Here is a 16606-nt window from a genome sequence, read left to right on the forward strand (position 1 = left end):
GTTCCGGTTAATCCGGTTATAATATTATATTAGCTGAAAATTGTTGAGCATTAGACTTTTCGTTAGTCGCGACATCTATTGTCAAATAGCAGTACTGGTAAATCCACTACTTGACGCTAGATGTCGACTACGAAAATAACCCGCGTTTTGGTAAGATAACTGATGTATGGAGTTAGCTCTCTATTTACCTATTTCTGTATGGTTACTACTGACGATTTTTCTCATAATATGTAATGTATCCAGCTTCCAACCTGCTCCGCAACGCTGTGATGGAATTAGCTGGCGGCAGCTCCGGCGAGAGCAGCCACGACGACAACGACCGCCCGCGGCGACGCCGCCGCCAGCGCCGGAGACGGGTGAGTACGCTGTGTTACTTTAAAGGTCACTAGAACCAGTCAACAATATGCCGCTCCCATACAATCGAAGTTACGCTCTCGTTTTAAAACGAAATGCTGAATTTACATGAAACTTAACATGGACATTAAACAGATATAGTGCATATATGTTTTCCATCGTATTTTCTCGAAAACGTTCGTGTTTCTCATGCTACTTCAGTCAACATCAGTACTTTTTGTACCGAGACTGACTGAAATAGCAAGACACGTTCGCACGTTTCCGTGAAAAATACGATTGTATTGCATTGTGTCGCTTAACTTCAAACTCGGGTAAATCTATTCGACCCTCAGCAAATATCTACCGTATTACCTTTTTTTACTACCAAAATCGCAGAATCTGACAGATGGATTTACCCGAGTTTGAAATTAAGCGACTCATTTTTACATTAAACCATTAGCCTCAGCTACTCGCCGCTAGATGGCGCTACAGGCTTCATCTCTTCTCTTTACTAACTGACTCACGTTTCCAGCCGGCAGATGGCGGCAGCAGCGACAGCGACGACGACGACGTGCGCCTCGACGACATCATCCAGTTCGAGCTTGACTAGCAAACAATACACGTGTTCACATTACTGCCTGACGCCTTTCATTTACTACCCTTTTCCCTACCATCAAAGAGAATAGAGTGTACGGAATTACATATATCTATGATGCTTGATGATGCTACTGTCAAAGGGCCCGTGTGCGTTGGAGGGTCTGCCATCTTGAATCGGAAACATAAACATGTACATTGCCAAAGCAAGTGATGCCATCTATCGTTCTCGACCGTTTTCTTGTGCATAGGTTCTGCCATATTGTGGGCTACATTGGAAGCATACATTTCATATTTACGCCTCGCGCCTAAAATCTGACGGCTCCTGCGCTGCCCCTTTTCTTACCACAAGCCACAAACTGTTGTCAGTTCGCTACAAAGCTTAAGCGTATAATGATGATTGATAAAAACTATCCTATCTCCTCCCTCGGGCTCAAACTATCTCTATACCAAATTTTATCTTAATCGCTTCAGCGGTTTAAGCGTGAAGAACTAACAGACGAGGCTACGATTGCGTTACGACCAAAGTTACGACGCTAAAACAGCTAAAATGAGACTTCGTTTTTATAACGCCCTCTGTTGTTCATTAATGTTTACACCGGATGACCGGGTTTAATACAATTTGATATGAGAGCCCTCTTGATGAACTACTGTTCTACGTTTGTTACAATACTACGACTACTCGTCAACAGATGGCACTTTTAATGTAAGCTTAAACATTTTTCCGTATGTTTTCACTACTCGACAATAGATGGCTTCATGTCTTTAAGATGTTCTTAGAATTTTTACATAATGATTACCAATCGCTTATCATTGAAGGAAAATATCGTGAAGAAAACGGACTAATCCCATTCTATTGTCTGCGTTGGAAGTTCAGATGGCTTTGGCTTTATTACCTCCGGCAATTCTTGGGATTAGGTTGCCAAAGCGGACCATGGGCTCTTTATAATGCAACATGTGAAAACGCTAAGATGTAGATGAGTTATTAAATTGTACGAACGACTAGAGACTGGACTAGGAGATGTTGATGTCAACTTTAGCCAGTCTTCTCGGAGACAACGCTGTTCTCGAAACGTCGGAGGTAATTCTTAGTATTTAAATACGCGATTAAGTATCGTTGTATAATTTAATAATGTGTAAAATCGTGAAAGTTTAAATCAGTGTTTTGTAGAGGAGTTGTAGAGTTAGACCAAGAAAAGTCTGCAGCGATTTTGATAGCCCACGCAGTGCAAATGTTATTTTAAACGTCAAACTTCTATGAAATTCATCATCATCATCATATCAGCCAGAGGGCGTCCACTGCTGGACATAGGCCTCCCCTAAAGATGCCACAATGACCGGTCCTGCGCCACCCGCTTCCAGCGGACTCCCGCGACCTTTACCAGGTCATCAGTCCACCTTGTACGTGGTCGCCACTCGAGAACTGCGTGGGCTATCAAAATCGCTGCAGACTTTTCTTGGTCTAACTCTAACCACATCACCTTGACCTCCATAATGTTGATGTTTTTGCTTCATCAGGAATTCGGAATTAAACACGTTTGTTATTGTATTATGTTCATTTAATGCACTTTATTATTATTCCGTATCATAAATAATATGTTTGGTATATCACAATTTGTTTGTTCGTTACTCGCCGAAATACCTACGTAAATACATTTAGGTAGTCAGCAGCAGAAGTCGCTAAGCGGGCGTGGTGTTCAAAATTTCCTTGACGCGCTCTTATTCTCTTAACAATGAAGTTATGTTAAGATCATTTTGAACACCTCGCCCGCTTAGCAACTATTGCTGCTGACTGTATGCCTACTTAAATAAGAAAAATAAAATAAGTAGCAACTGTTTACACAGAGTTCTATAAAAATCTTAGAAACTACATTTTGATACAATATTTAAATGTACAGTTTTTATTGAAAACAAAAAGTAAATTTTCTTTTTCGTTATTTATTTATACGGATCAACCGTCCATCCCATCCGCTCCATGCTTTTCTAAAAGTCTTAGTATAAGTTCTTGGCCAAATTAATTGGTTTTTGAAAGGATTGTTATATACATTTTTTAGAAAAACATGGATAGTAGAAGTGTTTTGTTGGCAGGCATAGTGACGAGAAATCATGTATAAAAGTAACTGTTACCGACTAGGAGACTCGCCTCAACATGGCACTTGTTCTATTCACCCAACGCAAGTATCGTGCTACGTAATGACATAGAGAAAAAAATACATAGAGTGCTCAATCCATACATCAGTTTTAGTACCGGAACTCTATTTTCAACTCCTGCTTTTAATATTAGTTGTAAATTGTTGCTCAATACAATTTCCGTGAGTCGCGACACTAGAGACATCTAGTATCAAGTAGCGGTACTGATAATTGTGTCGCTTAACTTCGAACTCGGGTAAATCCATTCGACCCTCTCAGCAAATATCTACCCTATTTCCTTTTCTTAATACCAAAATCGCATAATCTGACAGATGGATTTACCCGAGTTTGAAGTTAAGCGACTCAATTCCGCTACTCGATGCTAGATGTCGATTACGAAAATAATAGTCGTTTTAGTATCAAAACTGATTTATGGAGTGAGCACTTGTATTTTTTTCTCTATGGTAATGATAACATTATATAGTAATACCAAGTAATACATTGATTCTGATTCACAGATACTGACATGAGATTTTTATTAAACCACATTTGGCGTACGCTATCAAACCGCCTAACTACCTTCCAGTGTGTGTATTGTTGGATATGTTGTCACATCGCGATCAAAAGTTGTCTACGAGAAAACATTCGGTGGCATCAGTTTCTGTGAAACGTCTGTCTTTACATGTACAATCAAGTGTAAAGATATGGGTGCACAAATCATCTCAAAAATATGTCCCATAGCTCTTATGTCAGTGAATTAAGAACTATGGGACATATTTTTGAGTAAGCTGTCTACACCCATATTTTTAAACTTGACTGTACAATTTTATATTTTGTCAATTGACGATATATAATTTTTTTATACCAATACAAAGCTCCGGAAATTGTCTACGGTCTAGGGTTATGTATGTACATGTACACTACGATAAATACACTATTATTGTCTATGCTTAGTTTGACCGTGATCCTCATTCCTCAGTAAATCCACGATACCCATATAAGTATTATTGTGAGCGGTAATTTCTCTCATATCAAGAGTAAAAAGCAGTGTCGTGTCTCGCTGCGCTCAAGATACCACAGCAGAACGTTATAGGCTCAGTTATAGCCTGGAGTTCTTCCATTTATTTTGGATTTTCTACGAAATACAGATTTGTAGGTACCACTATTTCTTATGGATTGCTTAATGCCATGTTAGCGAATATATATGAGAAACACCGCGTATTAGTTTGATGTCTTATGGCCTAGAGCTGTATTCTTACAAGCTGTGAGCGCAAACCTTCCAAACATCACTTTTGGTTTTACTTATTTAATAATCATCTAATCGCAAATGGTGACAGTTGCGAACAACTGACAGGCTGATATCGACCGGCGAACTGGTAACCTGTGGGCCCCTTTACATTTAACATACCAGTCGCTGTTTACGGATTTAAAGTCGGCAATTCCTGCCAGACTCTTATAAAAGCTTTAACCCTATTCAAATGAACAACTTCTTACGGTATTGAAAAATTATTTTGATACCTTGAAGATGGCTCATGCCGATTGGTGCATGCGAAATAAAGTGAAAGTACACTAATCACCAAGACGATCGTGAAATAACAAAACCAGTACAAAAGCGTAACAATTTGTTAAATTAGAATTCTCTACTTTCTCTTCAAAGAAATAGGTAACTAGTTATGACGCGTTTGTTCGCTCTTTTATTGTATTTTCTATTCAGATCTAATTATATTATATGTATTTTATTTCTATAAATATATGGCTTATATTATTATTTAACCTAAAATCTATTTACAACACTATTTACATTTCACTTATACGTTACAACAATCAGGCAAGATAAAAGATATATTTTAAAATATAATGCGATACAATAAAGCTACATTTTCGCACATACCTACAATACATTATATTTGTAACCTATATTTTCAGTTCCACAACCGATATTTCCTTTGGAAAAGGTATTTGGATACAGTAGATAGTAACTGTATCCAAATAAAAAAATCGTAGTACTTTTAAATTTAGTGATTTCTACATTTCTTCCTAAATCAATATAAGCAAACTAAGAAAAATACAATTTGGCAAGTTTGTAAGTCTGTAGGTACAATCGTCATCTTTCGACACATAGCCTCAAAAATCTCAATAATTCGTGCTTAGAGTCCATTTTAGCCAACTCTATTGCACTAACTTGAACAGAACAAAGTGTGAGAGTGTCATGATGACATTACTTCACTTTGCCAATGCTATACAGCTAGCTTGGTATCTACCTCAAATTTTATAACCTCAAAACTAATCTTCGCGTCATCAGTGCACAAACTCATTCACTCCTCCACCATGATGGTGAAACTGTTGTGTGTTGTCAACGATGACAGACGTATAACCTTCGGTGACAGCAGGGTTCGCCGCCATCTTGCTAAAGTTCCCGCCAAAATTGTCAAGCGGTCGGCCATTTTGCGGCTGATTCGGGTAGAACGATATTAAATTCGTGTAGTTATATTGCTGATTCGCGACTTCTGTTGAACTCTCCATTGAGGAGCATGATGAGGAACTGGCTGAATACGGTCGCTGGTTTTGTGGGAGCATATAATTCGGTGTAACCTCTGGTTCTGTATAGTTTTCGTTGTAGAACAGTTCATGGTACGTACCATTCTGATGATACTCTTCCTCGTACGGAGGTAACACAGGTAAGTACTCAGAGTACTGGTATCCTGTACTTGAATCCCCGTTGAACTCGTTTTCTAGTTGCACGTGGTTGAGCTTGTCTGGCCGGAGGACGTGGGGGGAGGGGGTGGGGGGCGCGGGGTGCGCGGGGGCCTCCGCGTGCAGCTTGGGCGGGCCCTGCTCCAGGTTCAGGATCAGGTGCTTCTCCTCGATGTCGCTGAAATGAATGGTTCTGTTAGACAATTTGCAGACGCTGTCGCAGGGTAATCTAACTAGTGGCTCCGTGAGCTGTAGGTAGACCACACAAGTACCCATGGCGCCGCCATTTTCAAAATTTTCCAAAAAAATGTCAGCCTCCCGTCTTCGTCAGGTAGTTACCCCTACTGTTTCCCGCCGGGGCGCACGCGGTCGAATGCTGATAGCGACCCTGCGGCACCCCATCTAAGGCGGAGTCGGCACTCGTTGGTGTTTTTAGACGGTAGTCCTCCACTGGTTAGTCCGTCATCGCCCCTGGTTCCCCCGGACCAGGTGGTATGCGTAAACGCATTATCCCAACGTAAAAAGAAAAGTTGCCCCTACTGTGACTAAAGTTGGGTTACAGTGACTATAGACTTATATACACACACATAGTCACTGGCTAGTCTGGTAGCTGTATAGTTACCTGAGCACATAGTTGACGGAGACTATACAGTGTAGCCGGGAAGAGCGGCTGTTGTGCACTATGGTCGCGTAGCTCTGCATCCACACCCAGCCGCCCGCCTTCGTCAGGAACCGGTAGTAGCCCCTACAGTAGTCTGGTAGCTGTATAGTTACCTGAGCACATAGTTGACGGAGACTATACAGTGTAGCCGGGAAGAGCGGCTGTTGTGCACTATGGTCGCGTAGCTCTGCATCCACACCCAGCCGCCCGCCTTCGTCAGGGACCGGTAGTAGCCCCTACAGTAGTCTGGTAGCTGTAGGTAGTTACCTGAGCACATAGTTGACGGAGACTATACAGTGTAGCCGGGAAGAGCGGCTGTTGTGCACTATGGTCGCGTAGCTCTGCATCCACACCCAGCCGCCCGCCTTCGTCAGAAACCGGTAGTAGCCCGTACAGTAGTCTGGTAGCTGTAGTTACCTGAGCACATAGTTGACGGAGACTATACAGTGTGGCCGGGAAGAGCGGCTGTTGTGCACTATGGTCGCGTAGCTCTGCATCCACACCCAGCCGCCCGCCTTCGTCAGGAACCGGTAGTAGCGGGAAGTTACTTGGCCCTTCGTTAATACTGTGGACAGAAATGTAATGTTATAGCAAGAAAATATTATAAGCCAATCTCTAAAGCTTCTAAAGATTAAAGGTAACTTATTTATGTATTTTCAACCAGCTCAGACACAAAAGATGCATGTTAAAGGGTAGGATTGAAAAACGCCGCGGAAAGGGATAGCTAAGGAAACGTTGGGTTACATAAAGACACGAATAGGTAGATGTATAGTGGTGTAAAAAATATTACACTTGCTTTGAGACGAAAAGACTAGCCACCAGAAGCTCTAGAACTGTGTCGTACCCATGCATATTTATTAAACCACAGTTTGAGTTCTGATCCTTGTAGTGGTGGTCCTAAGGTTGAAGAAACTTGCCAGGCTGAAAAGTGGTGCTGTTTCCAACACCAGTCCCTTGGATTTCACCTTACAATGAATAATCCTACATGTGCTGTCGAAAAAATTATCACACTTTTCACAAATCAGCCTTAGACTTAAGAGCATTTTCACATCCGATATCGGATGTAGGATTCTACATCCACGAAGTCAGGGCGCGGGGCCGACAGCTGACGGGGGCTGCGACATGGCTATTTTTATCAAAAGCGCCTTTCCGATATCGGATGTCGGTAGGCGGCTATGACAAAAACAGCTGCAGGAGAGTGCTATTGGCATTAAGTCCGCCTTTTTTGTGTTGTCTATAGTTTTTTAGTAATAATTATTTATTAAATGTATAAATAAATACAGAGAAACACATATTTCTTACATTTTACTTCCTTCCGACATCATATCGGATCGGAGAATGTGAAAACGCTCTTATTAGGTGGGAAGTACTTACATGTGCAGTGCGAGTACCGCATGTGCAGCACGTCCGTGCCGTGGATATAGTGGTACAGCGTCTTCTCGATCAGATCCTGCGGCTCGTAGCCCGTCAGCGACGCCACCCTGTATACAAACAACAGCAAACTTGATATCGGATGTAAAGATTGGGTAAGTGTAGAACTACCAACGCCATCTAGTGACGAGTAGCAGTCATAACCACTTTATACATAACAATTTTTTTTAAGAATAGAACTATTAACAGTGAGTTAATAGGGAAGAGAAATTAGTATTTATTTAAATTTTATCATTCTTTAAATTAAAAAATACATTTAGTAGGTACAGTCAGCAGAAAAAGTTGCTAAGCGGGCGAGGTTTTCGAAATTACCTTGACGCGCTCTTATTCTCTTAACAATAAAGTCGTGTCAAGATCATTTTGAACACCTCGCCCGCTTAACAAATATTGCTGCTGACTGTATTTGTGCATGTTCTTTAATTATGTGTATTATTGTTAACGTAATCATAGTTTATATAAAAAAATCTGTATTTGCAATGACCCACTAAGCATTTGGTGGAATAAAAATCTAAATTGCTATCGAATTCAATTCAATTGAAAAACAATCACACATCTCTTCCGCGCGATCACCCAACTCACAAGAGTCAGGGGTTGCTACCCCCGGCCCGGGGTTGCAATATGGGGTTTAATTGGCGGAAGCTCTGTCAACAGTTTTTCCGGTCGAGGGCTGAGGGGTTGTATTGTTCTTTAATCACCGCTTGTTAACGATCTTTTGATGCCTCTATTGTTGCTTTTAAGCGAAAAATCTGTAAAATAAGCGGTTCAGGAGAATCAGGAGGGCGGTGAAATACTTAAGTAGTATACGTACGTACCCATAATACGGGTATACCTAATACCTACGCGGTTTGCTACGAGCAATAGAAAGCTAGTCATCGTTTTCCACTGCAGATTTGTAAAATGACACTTTACGCTTAAAGATAATAGCGTATTTGACTGTTTCTTAAAGAAATTATTTTACATCGTATGTGAATTAATAGAGAAACGTAGACATCAGTTATTTTTAGACACAATTTCTATTTTAAAACCCGTATAAAACTATAAAGAGTAGGTGATTTGATTAAACGTCACATATGCTAGTGATTCATATAAATTCCATAGTATCAAAATCGTTTTGACAGTACAAAAATAGAAACTGATTTGACTAGTAGTCAAATACCCTATTGGAATGTGCAATAGGGAATCTATCTATCTATCTATACATATAATAAAGCTGAAGACGGTCGAAAGTCTGTACATGGAAGATATTTGAAAAAAAGTTGGCTGGGGATACTTAGAATCGATAACAGAACACGTTCCAAAAGTTTTAAGAATTTTTGTCTGTTTGTCTGTTTATCTGTTTATCTGTTTGTCTGTTTATTTGAACGCGCATCAAGTGAAAACGGCTGAACGGATTTTGATGAAAACTTTACTTATCTGTCGAGAAAATCTCTGGCCAGGTTATAGGCTATAAAAATTCAACATCTAAAAGGGGGGGTAGTCACAACAGTCGATTGACTTAAGTTTGCCCCTGAATCTTATGGCGCTACTTAGGAAGGAGGGGCAAACTTTTTTCAAATATGTGCTACCACTATTGAGTACCCTGGTAAACTAACAGATGGCGCTGAATTTAGTACGTTGTGACATGAATAAGCTACCGAGGAAAGACTTTGCCAAATTAACTCTAAGTTTAGAACAGGGGGTACGGATATCAACAAAAATAATTGAATAATTATGTTGATTTAATAAATTAATAATACAACAAAATTAAACGACAGTAAATTAATTGCCCCTCATTGCACAGTCTTTTGGGGAACTGAGTAAACATTAATTAATAAAGAAAACTAAAAATGAGTTTACATAGTTACATAGTGGTAAAACACACATAATTATCAACACGCGTATAATTGCATAATTATTTACAATTATTAATTTTCTCCATCATGAATTATACCTAATCGTAATTATATCGCACCCATATCAAATCCATATTCATACAAGGTGGGTACTTTGAAAAAAAAAAAAAACATTGACTGCAGCAGCATTACTCTGTTGCAACGTTACTGCTGCAGCACTGTAAATCTTCGTGATAAAATGATGTGACTGATTTCCATACTAAAAGTAAAAATGTACAACTGTCTATCAAATTGCGTTTTTATATCGAAAAATTTTCGCGCTCGCTTCGCTCGCGGTTTCAATACCTTTCTGAGGTATAGCGACTGCAGCAGCATTACTCTGTTGCAACGTTACTGCTGCAACACTGTCAATTTTCGTGATGAAATGATGTCACTGATTTCCATACTAAAAGTAAAAATTTACAACTGTCTGTCAAATTGCGTTTTTATATCGAAAGATTTTCGCGCTCGCTTCGTTCGCGTTTTCAATCACTTTCTAAGGTATGGCGACTGCAGCAGCATTACTCTGTTGCAACGTTACTGCTGCAGCACTGTCAATTTTCGTGATAAAATAATGTGACTGATTTCCACACTAAAAGTAAAAATGTACAACTGTCTATCAAATTGCGTTTTTATATCGAAAAATTTTCGCGCTCGCTTCGCTCGCGTTTTCAATTACTTTCTAAGGTATGGCTACTGTAGCAGCACTACTCTGTTGCAACGTTACTACTGCAGCACTGTCAATTTTCGTAATAAAATTATGTGACTGATTTCCATACTAAAAGTAAAAATGTACAACTGTCTATCAAATTGCGTTTTTATATCGAAAAATTTTCGCGCTAAATTCGCTCGCGTTTTCAATAACTTTGTAAGGTATGGCGACTGCAGCAGCATTACTCTGTTGCAACGTTACTGCTGCAACACTGTCAATTTTCGTGATAAAATGATGTGACTGATTTCCATACTAAAAGTAAAAATGTACAACTGTCTATCAAATTGCGTTTTTATATCGAAAAATTTTCGCCCTCGCTTCGCTCGCGGTTTCAATACCTTTCTGAGGTATGGCGACTGCAGCAGCATTACTCTGTTGCAACGTTACTGCTGCAACACTGTCAATTTTCGTGATGAAATGATGTCACTGATTTCCATACTAAAAGTAGAAATGTACAACTGTCTATCAAATTGCGTTTTTATATCGAAAAATTTTCGCGCTCGCTTCGTTCGCGTTTTCAATAACTTTGTAAGGTATGGCGACTGCAGCAGCATTACTCTGTTGCAACGTTACTCCTGCAGCACTGTCAATTTTCGTGATAAAATGATGTGACTGATTTCCATACTAAAAGTCAAAAATTACAACTGTCTATCAAATTGCGTTTTTATATCGAAATATTTTCGCGCTCACTTCGCTCGCGTTTTCAATCACTTTCTAAGGTATGGCGACTGCAGCAGCATTACTCTGTTGCAACGTTACTGCTGCAGCACTGTCAATTTTCGTGATAAAATAAGGTGACTGATTTCCACACTAAAAGTAAAAATGTACAACTGTCTATCAAATTGCGTTTTTATATCGAAAAATTTTCGCGCTCGCTTCGCTCGCGTTTTCAATTACTTTCTAAGGTATGGCTACTGTAGCAGCATTACTCTGTTGCAACGTTACTGCTGCAGCACTGTCAATTTTCGTGATAAAATGATGTGACTGATTTCCATACTAAAAGTAAAAATGTACAACTGTCTATCAAATTGCGTTTTTATATCGAAAAATTTTCGCGCTCGCTTCGCTCGCGTTTTTTAACATTACTCTGTTGCAACGTTACTGCTGCAGCACTGTCAATTTTGGCCCTAGGGAGAGGGGGCACCATGGTCTACAAATGCTTAGGGCATCAAAACGGCACTGGTCGTTTGCGGAGTCAAACGATTTGGTACTCGCATTTAATACGCATTAACCATGCTTTCCAGAAAAAATCCAATCATTCGCGAAAGTCTCGCAACGCATTGAGGTTACAAGGGGCACGTGGTCTTCCTCAGGAGTCTGAAGAAGACCACAGTGAGTAGCGCTCTAGCCAGGCAGGCCGCTTCGCTTTCGCTCGCGCGCGTATACCTTACTGTATCGTCCGATATACATCTACTACTCTGTCGTGCGTTTAAATCACGTGTAAAATTTGAATAAGAGCGAAAAAAACTATTGATTTTGGAGTGTAGTTTTATTTAGTGGTACCTAATTGTAAAATATTTTATCTGGACTGCAGTCCTCTAGCATATCCATCTGTCAACTTTACTTCAAGTTCCGCCTCGGAGAGAAATTAGGATTAGTAATTAGCCGCTTACTGACACAGACCGAATTCCACGCGGGCGGAGCCGCGGGCACAGCTAGTTACGTATATGAACATTTCATGAGTGCGAAAGAGGCAGGCTACAAATGAAGAAACCTGATCACTAGCGGCCGCTTGTATGTTTGGTAAGGTTGGCGGATTGGAAAATACGAAAAGCTGTATTCAGGGGTCACGGTGGGTGGTTACTTATATCTTGGAATATACTGTTAGTAAAGCAAATAATTTACACAATGACATAGTCAGTAGTAATAATAACCAAAACTGTGAAATTGTGAACCATCAATTTTTGCTACACCCTTTCTAGGGTCCATGTATGTATATAACATCTGTACTATGGCATGCAAATAAAGATCTCTTATCTCTAATTATCTCATATTATTCATGAATTCACTCACACTTTACATCATTTCGATCAATTTTGGTGGCACTTTTGAAATTTGTATGTATGTATGATATTTTTAATAATATGTACATAGAAAAACAAATAAGAGAAACTCAGTTATAAAGAGAATTAAACACAACAAAAGCGAACTTATCCCTATATGAGATTTGACAGGCAATCTTCGGGGCTAAGCTCTTTTCCTTTTCATTATAACGCGCTGACAAATTGCTCGAATGTCTGAAAGTTGGACTAATCCAATATCATTCATTTTCTTCTCTACCCCGCTGGATTACAAAGTAACAACCAATATTGTTTAATTCGTGCACGCCGCCACTCATCTCTTCGGTGGAAAGGCAGCCTTTATCTTCATACCCATAGTCGCATATTATATTTTACAATTTTAAAGCTATGCCTACGGGCACAGTCCAAGGATGTCCTTTGTTTCTCAAAACCTTTACCAATAAGTGCTACCGATTGTAATATTATCTGTCGTCTCTAGTTTCAAAACAATGGCGTCGCTATCAACAATATTGAACAAGAGCCGAAAAAGGCAACTCTACTGGCCACGTGTGTCGCCAGATGTTCCAGTACTTCGTCAGCAATGTTCATGGATTTCCTCCACTAGATACACTAAGAAGCATTAAACGAAAAAGGCAACTCTACTGTTACAGGCCACGTGTGTTGCCAGATGTTCCAATACTTCGTCAGCAATGGTCATGGATTCCCTCCACTAGATACACTAAGAAACATTAACTGAAAAAGTCAACTCTAGTGTTACAGGCCACGTGTGTTGCCAGATGTTCCATTACTTCGTCAGCAATGCTCATGGATTTCTTCCATTAGATACTGCACTCTGGACTGCATCAAAAACACAGCTGTGTCAGAGCCACCTTGTAGCTCTAATCGCAAAGCGCTCCCGATAAATTCAGCCATGTCGGAGCCCCCCGTCTGCCGGATAATATTTTTTTGTAGTGTAGTGTAATGTAGTGTAGTGTAATGTAGTGTAGTGTAGGCATAATGCCTTTTGTAGTGTGCGTGACTGCTAAAGACGGCGCCCGGGCGCGCTTCCGCGGCCTGACTACGCGGATTCGAGAATGATCCTACATCCGATATCGGTTCGGACAATGTGAAAACGCTCTAAGGGTAGTAAGGTAATATAATAAAGGATGACTCACGATAGACCGGGAAGTGTCCGGGCCGGAGCTTCCGGAGCTTACTTTTCTATGACATGACAGGCGATCACGTGATGCTTTCCATAGAAAACGATGCGCCCGAAAGCTCCGGCCCGGACACGGCCCGGCCTAACTTGAGTCATCCTTAATAATGCACTATTGTGTATGAGGAGATCTATATTACCAACAAAGATCTGCCACCTTACTCCAACTACATAAAGCATACAATCGTATGGCAAATTATGGTCCTAAGGTATACAAAATGTAAAGTTTTGAAATATTATCCGTAAGTTGTGTCACAGTTCGCGGTAATAAGTAATCACCGATACTGTTGTTGTAAAGGACAATTTGTTTGTATATTGAGTGACAATTTTAATTTACTACTAAACGAATATTCTTAGAAGATATTGGGGCCCAGGAAAGCCCTTTTATTTGGCACCCCCACAAAACGAAGAGCGCGGCGCGCTCGTTCTTTCTTCCGTGGGTACCCCACATGGTACTACAAACAGCAATTTAACACTCCTAACTGTACATCGGTGGACAGGGCCGTCTTAAACTATGCCGGGGCCCCTGGGCACATAAAAATTTGGGGCCCTTTTGGAAAGTAAAGAAAGCTAATTAAACTAACATTTCTCTACTATGATCTTCTATTTATCATGAGTATTCAACTATTCAAATATAAGTACTATTACTGTCTGTCTTTCGGGGCCCCCTGAGAATGGGGGCCCTTGGGTACGGGCCCCGTGTGCCCTTATGGTAAAGACGGTACTGTCGGTGGACCTTATTACAAAAAGCATAAGGTACATCGACCGATATACAGTTAACACATTCAGGGCTAAGATCCCGACTGTCGGGTACAGTGTTCGTAGCGACTACGCGCTCCATACGGCGAAACCGTGGCTACGCGCTACGAGCGTAACCCGTAGCACTTAGTGGCGATGAATGTGTTAACAACTTAACAGTGCGGTCGATGGTAAGTTTAAAAAAAAAGTTTGTACTGCCGACTTTATGACGTCACAGTAATTACCCCTACCACTTAGGTGCTTGTCATCTCATAGTTTTGTGTTCAGGACATCATGGGTCATTCTCGCATTTCGTGCAAATCGGTATTATTTGCAATTTACCAAAAATGTGATGGTGTTTTCGAATATCTGTTAATGCAAGGTTGTAACATAGGACCTAAAGTAAATTGGCCCGCCATGAACAATTCTAAAAAGGTGGTTATTTTCTTTATATTTACAATTAACCCCCACTATTTTCATTCCTCTCTGCATGTAACGCGTGAAGTTAAACTTTGACCTCCATTTGAACCTTAAGATACTAAAAATAGAAAACTTGTTGTTGGTTCAGTAAACAAGTAATTTAGTTATGTTTTATATCCTATAATATTATACGCTAAGAAATTAACAATAAAACTATACAGCCTTATAAGTGATGGTCCAAGCAATTTCTTCATTACCGACGCGTGAAATGGATTAGCTATATTTTGCTGTATAGCAAGGGTATATAGCACTTCCCGCGGATACAACACATTGTTCGTCAGTCAGTTGGCCGCGTGCTACCACAGCGGACGTCCGTATGTTGCTTTTGACGAAAATACTTACGTTCTCTCGTGTCGGGAAGGAGTGTGGTTCAGATAAATCTTCATCGCCATCTAGTGATTTATACAGTAAGTACCAATTGTACATTATTAAAATTATACCTAATTGATGTGTTTTAGGGTTGCCTTTCGTGTGGCTTATTCTGCGAAATCAAGGTCTGATATCAACCGACTTAGGCGACGAAAACTTCCAAAACTTCATTCATATCTGTTTCATTCATTTCTTTTCCTTCCAATTTTGCCAGGGAAGGTAATGAACGAATTTAGAAGGTAATGATAATGTATATGAGGCAGTGCATTTAATGGAAAGAGGGTTAAGTTATATAAATAGAATGTTGGTATAAACATTTAAAACTATGTAATAATATATAGGGGAGCCCAACTGGTGATTTTTTGGATTTAACTAGAGCGCAGTAGATTAACATAATCTGCCGCTCTATATATAATACCACTCAAGGACTGTGCTGAGAAATTTGACACGTTACTAAGAGACTAAGTGAGTTGGAATCATCTGATACCTGTCGACGATAAGGTAGAGAACGGGGCAAATGTTTGGAATAAAGGGCAGAAACTACAGAAACATAAACACAGGCCGATAAACAATAATAGTGCCTCCGCTGTCAAAAGCGACAATTCCCAATCCGTGCGTGATAAATCTCAGAAAACTGATACCAGCAGTTAAAAGCGGTGTAAAATCCCTCTCAGGGCGGTGGACCATCGCAAGTTCATCCATCTGTGGAATATAGCTTGAGGATCGGAGGACATACGGGCATATCTGCTGTTATTCATGGTGCACTGTCGATGAACTTAAGCTCAAAGGGGACTCCAAGACTTTCAAAATAGGAGTACCCTCGACAATGTATGAATCCTGTTTATTTCCAACTATGTAGCCCGATAATCGTGGTCATTTCGTAAATCCAACGTCAATGGGAGTCAGACAAAAACCAACCAGTAATACTTAGTTCGGAATCCTGATTTGAAACCTTCACTGGATCTAATTTACCAAAATGTAAGGGGTCTTAACACCAAAGTAAGTTTATCGGGCTTCTATACTGTTGGTCCAGACTACTTAGGTACCTGCATATATCTTAAAGGGGTGTTTAGAGCATTTGAATGGTCCAATACACTCCATGCTTAATCTGGTACCTACTCTCCACAAGTACATATCATTATTGGAAGATTTCACGGGTAAGACCGATCCCAAAGTCAAGGTATTCTTTTCTTTCAGCTTTAGCAAAGCTGTTTGAGTCCATACTCCATGGCACGTTGTCGAAACAAGTGAAACCATTATGCCTGTGCAACACTCAGCATGGTTTCAGAGTGAAACGGTCTGTGAAAACTAACCTGACCTTGGTTGACAGTGACACCATCTCAGAGCATCTGGATATGGGTATCCTGATAGACGTCC

The 16606-nt window shown here is 40.3% G+C and overlaps 2 protein-coding genes across 4 annotated transcripts in view; one reads left to right on the plus strand and one right to left on the minus strand.

Moving 5' to 3' along the window:
* The window catches only part of LOC134803419 (protein mahjong), a 58985-nt gene extending 58013 nt beyond the window's left edge, over positions 1 to 972 (plus strand). The window contains exons 33-34 of the mRNA XM_063776239.1: positions 244 to 356; positions 866 to 972. Of these exons, the coding sequence (XP_063632309.1) occupies positions 244 to 356; positions 866 to 943 (191 nt within the window). The 3' untranslated portion in view covers positions 944 to 972. The remainder of the gene's footprint in view (positions 1 to 243; positions 357 to 865) is intronic.
* Positions 973 to 4410: 3438 nt separating this feature from the next.
* LOC134803285 (single-minded homolog 1) overlaps positions 4411 to 16606 on the minus strand; it is a 69832-nt gene continuing 57636 nt past the window's right edge. For 2 of the 3 annotated variants that reach the window (XM_063776055.1, XM_063776054.1), the window contains exons 7-9: positions 7787 to 7893; positions 6830 to 6977; positions 4411 to 5929 (exon numbers count right to left, since the gene is read on the minus strand). In XM_063776055.1, coding sequence (XP_063632125.1) covers positions 5356 to 5929; positions 6830 to 6977; positions 7787 to 7893 — 829 coding nt within the window. In that variant the 3' untranslated portion in view covers positions 4411 to 5355. The remainder of the gene's footprint in view (positions 5930 to 6829; positions 6978 to 7786; positions 7894 to 16606) is intronic. The other variant, XM_063776056.1, reaches the window with a different exon arrangement.

This window comes from Cydia splendana, chromosome 26 (genome assembly GCF_910591565.1).
Source record: "Cydia splendana chromosome 26, ilCydSple1.2, whole genome shotgun sequence".
In the NCBI taxonomy this organism is placed as follows: Eukaryota; Metazoa; Arthropoda; class Insecta; order Lepidoptera; family Tortricidae; genus Cydia; species Cydia splendana.